General features: G+C 49.2%; 1 protein-coding gene across 1 annotated transcript in view; it reads left to right on the top strand.

Annotated features, from left to right (window-relative positions):
- fat4 (FAT atypical cadherin 4) overlaps nucleotides 1-5,000 on the top strand; it is a gene marked incomplete at its 5' end in the record, with an annotated part of 134,591 nt that overhangs the window by 117,414 nt on the left and 12,177 nt on the right. Inside the window, 1 exon segment of the mRNA XM_080465733.1 lies at nucleotides 844-1,076. Coding sequence (XP_080321859.1) covers nucleotides 844-1,076 — 233 coding nt within the window.

Genomic DNA, 5,000 nt, shown 5'->3' with positions numbered 1-5,000 from the left:
CTCAGCTTGTCCCCGCCTGCTGCTTCCATAGTCAAGCTTTTAATGAGGGTCCAGGCCGAGCGTTTTCCTGCCCTCTGATTGGCTCGTCAGAGTCCACTGTCCACCAACAACACTGTAGTTGTTTACCTACAATGGCTGAAGGACGCCACAAAGACATTTGGTCACAGATTTATTGTCCAAACCATTTCCAAGACTTTTCCCGGTGTAATATACCAGTTCTCACCACTATGGAACGATTGTGGATTCTACTGTCCAGCATTGTGAAGAGCTGACGGAGGCCTCCCTCCTCCACCCTCACAAGCTTCAGGAGGAGCAGACGCTGTTCTGAACTTCACCTCTTCTTTCCTCAGTAAAAGTATTTGTTCTGACTCCATGAGTATCTGTCTGTGATGCAATGGCTGCATTACTGCACTACTGCATTACTGCATTACTACAAAGGGATGGATTGACTCCGACCAGCTCGAGTGGAGGTCTGAAATACTCCAGATAATACTAGGAAACGTCTCTCAGTCCTTCGTTCTGTTCATGTGTCAAGAAAGAACTTTTCTTTGCTTTGATTCTGTTGGAAATGTTCTGGAATATTCATCATCTCACTTCCCTCTGGTGAATCAGTGACTCAGTGAATCAGTGACTCAGTGAATCAGTGACTCAGTGACTCAGTGAATCAGTGACTCAGTGAATCAATAAATCAGTGAATCAGTGAATCAATAAATCAGTGAATCAGTGACTCAGTGACTCAGTGAATCAGTGACTCAGTGAATCAGTGACTCAGTGACTCAGTGACTCAGTGAATCAGTGACTCAGTGACTCAGTGAACTGAGGCTGTGCTCCGTCTCCCTCCAGACATGTCTGCAGACACAGCTCTGTCCCTGGACGGTACCGGTCGTCTGGACTTCTCCATGAAACAGGGACCCAAACGTGACGCTCTGCTCCGCCAGGCGCTGCAGGACTCTGGCTCCGCCCACTCCGCCCGGGGCCCCGCCCCCTCTCAGAGCCTGGAGCTGCAATTCAGAACCCGCAGTAACAGTGGAACTCTGCTGCACCTGCAGGAGAGCAGCAACTACACCACCCTCAAGGTGAGCAGCAGCTTCACCTGCACTGGTTCACTGGTTAACAGAAGCTCCTGACCAACACAACCACTGTCGGTGGACACAACCACTGTCTGCAACACAACCACTGGCTGTGGACACACAACCACTGTCTGTAACACAACCACTGTCTGAAACACAACCACTGTCTGAAACACAACCACTGTCTGCAACACAACCACTGTATATAACACAACCACTGTCTGTAACACAACCACTGTCTGTAACACAACCACTGCCTGCAACACAACCACTGTCTGTAACACAACCACTGTCTGTAACACAACCACTGCCTGCAACACAACCACTGTCTGTGGACATACAACCACTGTCTGCAACACAACCACTGTCTGTAACACAACCACTGTCTGCAACACAACCACTGTCTGTGGACACACAACCACTGTCTGCAACACAACCACTGTCTGTAACACAACCACTGTCTGTGGACACACAAAAACTGTCTGCAACACAACCACTGTCTGTAACACAACCACTGTCTGTGGACACACAACCACTGTCTGCAACACAACCACTGTCTGTAACACAACCACTGTCTGTGGACACACAACAACTGTCTGCAACACAACCACTGTCTGTAACACAACCACTGTCTGTGGACACACAACCACTGCCTGCAACACAACCACTGTCTGCAACACTACCACTGTCTGCTACACAACCACTGCCTGCAACACAACCACTGTCTGCAACACAACCACTGTATATAACACAACCACTGCCTGCAACACAACCACTGTCTGTGGACACACAACCACTGTCTGCAACACAACCACTGTCTGTAACACAACCACTGTCTGTGGACACACAACAACTGTCTGCAACACAACCACTGTCTGTAACACAACCACTGTCTGTGGACACACAACCACTGTCTGCAACACAACCACTGTCTGTAACACTACCACTGTCTGTGGACACACAACAACTGTCTGCAACACAACCACTGTCTGCAACTCAACCACTGTCTGTGGACACACAACCATTGTCTGAAACATAACCACTGTCTTTGGACACACAACCACTGTCTGCAACACAACCACTGTCTGTAACACAACCACTGTCTGTTGACACACAACCACTGTCTGTAACACACAACCACTGTCTGCAACACAACCACTGTCTGCAACACAACCACTGTCTGTAACACAACCACTGTCTCTAACACAACCACTGTCTGAAACACAACCACTGTCTGAAACACAACCACTGTATGTAACACAACCACTGTCTGCAACACAACCACTGTATATAACACAACCACTGCCTGCAACACAACCACTGTCTGTGGACACACAACCACCGTCTGCAACACAACCACTGTCTGTAACACAACCACTGCCTGCAACACAACCACGGTCGGTGGACAAACAACCACTGTCCGCAACACAACCACTGTCTGCAACACAACCACTGTCTGCAACACAACCACTGTATGTAACACAACCACTGCCTGCAACACCACCACTGTCGGTGGAAACACAACCACTGTCTGCAACACAACCACTGTCTGCAACACAACCACTGTCTGTAACACAACCACTGCCTGCAACACAACCACTGTCTGCAACACAACCACTGTATGTAACACAACCACTGCCTGCAACACAACCACTGTCGGTGGAAACACAACCACTGTCTGCAACACAACCACTGCCTGCAACACAACCACTGTCTGCAACACAATCACTGTCTGTAACACAACCACTGTCTGCAACACAACCACTGTCTGCAACACAACCACTGGCTGTGGACACACAACCACTGTCTGCAACACAACCACTGTCTGTAACACAACCACTGTCTGTGGACACACAACAACTGTCTGCAACACAACCACTGTCTGCAACACAACCACTGTCTGTGACACAACCACTGTCTGTGACACAACCACTGTCTGTGGACACACAACCACTGCCTGCAACACAACCACTGTCTGCAACACAACCACTGTCTCTAACACAACCACTGTCTGAAACACAACCACTGTCTGAAACACAACCACTGTATGTAACACAACCCCTGTCTGCAACACAACCACTGTATATAACACAACCACTGCCTGCAACACAACCACTGTCTGTGGACACACAACCACTGTCTGCAACACAACCACTGTCTGTAACACAACCACTGCCTGCAACACAACCACGGTCGGTGGACAAACAACCACTGTCCGCAACACAACCACTGTCTGCAACACAACCACTGTCTGCAACACAACCACTGTATGTAACACAACCACTGCCTGCAACACAACCACTGTCGGTGGAAACACAACCACTGTCTGCAACACAACCACTGTCTGCAACACAACCACTGTCTGTAACACAACCACTGCCTGCAACACAACCACTGTCTGCAACACAACCACTGTATGTAACACAACCACTGCCTGCAACACAACCACTGTCGGTGGAAACACAACCACCGTCTGCAACACAACCACTGCCTGCAACACAACCACTGTCTGCAACACAATCACTGTCTGTAACACAACCACTGTCTGCAACACAACCACTGTCTGCAACACAACCACTGGCTGTGGACACACAACCACTGTCTGTAACACAACCACTGTCTGTAACACAACCACTGTCTGTGGACACACAACTGTCTGCAACACAACCACTGTCTGCAACACAACCACTGTCTGTGACACAACCACTGTCTGTAACACAACCACTGTCTGCAACACAACCACTGTCTGTAACACAACCACTGTCTGCAACACAACCACTGTCTGTAACACAACCACTGTCTGCAACACAACCACTGTCTTCCTTAAATAGAATCAAATATAAAGCTGACAACTTCAAAAGAACAAATGACCTCCCTCTCTCGCCCTCTCTCTCTCTCTCCTTCTCTTTCTTTCTCTCTCTCCTTCTCTCGCCCTCTCTCTCTCCTTCTCTTTCTTTCTCTCTCTCCTTCTCTCGCCCTCTCTCTCTCCTTCTCTCGCCCTCTCTCCCTCTCTCTCCTTCTCTCGCCCTCTCTCTCCTTCTCTTTCTTTCTCTCTCTCCTTCTCTCGCCCTCTCTCTCTCTCTCTCTCTCTCTCTCTCTCTCTCTCTCTCTCTCTCTCCTTCTCTCGCCCTCTCTCTCTCTCTTTCTCTTTCATTCTCTCTCTCCTTCTCTCGCCCTCTCTCTCTCCTTCTCTTTCTTTCTCTCTCTCCTTCTCTCGCCCTCTCTCTCTCCTTCTCTCGCCCTCTCTCCCTCTCTCTCCTTCTCTCGCCCTCTCTCTCCTTCTCTTTCTTTCTCTCTCTCCTTCTCTCGCCCTCTCTCTCTCTCTCTCCTTCTCTTTCTTTCTCTCTCTCCTTCTCTCGCCCTCTCTCTCTCTCTCTCTCTCTCTCCTTCTCTCGCCCTCTCTCTCTCCTTCTCTTTCATTCTCTCTCTCCTTCTCTCGCCCTCTCTCTCTCTCTCTCCTTCTCTTTCTTTCTCTCTCTCCTTCTCTCGCCCTCTCTCTCTCCTTCTCTTTCTTTCTCTCTCTCCTTCTCTTTCATTCTCTCTCTCCTTCTCTTTCTTTCTGTCTCTCCTTCTCTCACCCTCTCTCTTTCTCTCTCTCTCCTTCTCTCACCCTCTCTCTTTCTCTCTCTCTCCTTCTCTCGCCCTCTCTCCTTCTCTTTCTTTCTCTCTCTCCTTCTCTCACCCTCTCTCTCTCTCTCTCTCTCCTTCTCTTTCTTTCTGTCTCTCCTTCTCTCACCCTCTCTCTTTCTCTCTCTCTCCTTCTCTCGCCCTCTCTCCTTCTCTTTCTTTCTCTCTCTCCTTCTCTCACCCTCTCTCTCTCTCTCTCTCTCCTTCTCTTTCTTTCTCTCTCTCCTTCTCTTTCATTCTCTCTCTCCTTCTCTCACACTCTCTCTTTCTCTCTCTCTCCTCTTTCTTTCTCTCTCCCTCCTC

This window comes from Lipophrys pholis (assembly GCF_963383615.2).
Source record: "Lipophrys pholis genome assembly, chromosome: 6".
NCBI classification, from domain to species: domain Eukaryota; kingdom Metazoa; phylum Chordata; class Actinopteri; order Blenniiformes; family Blenniidae; genus Lipophrys; species Lipophrys pholis.
The sequence above is the reverse complement of the archived record's forward strand: the minus strand, read 5'-3'. Positions and strand labels throughout refer to the sequence as shown.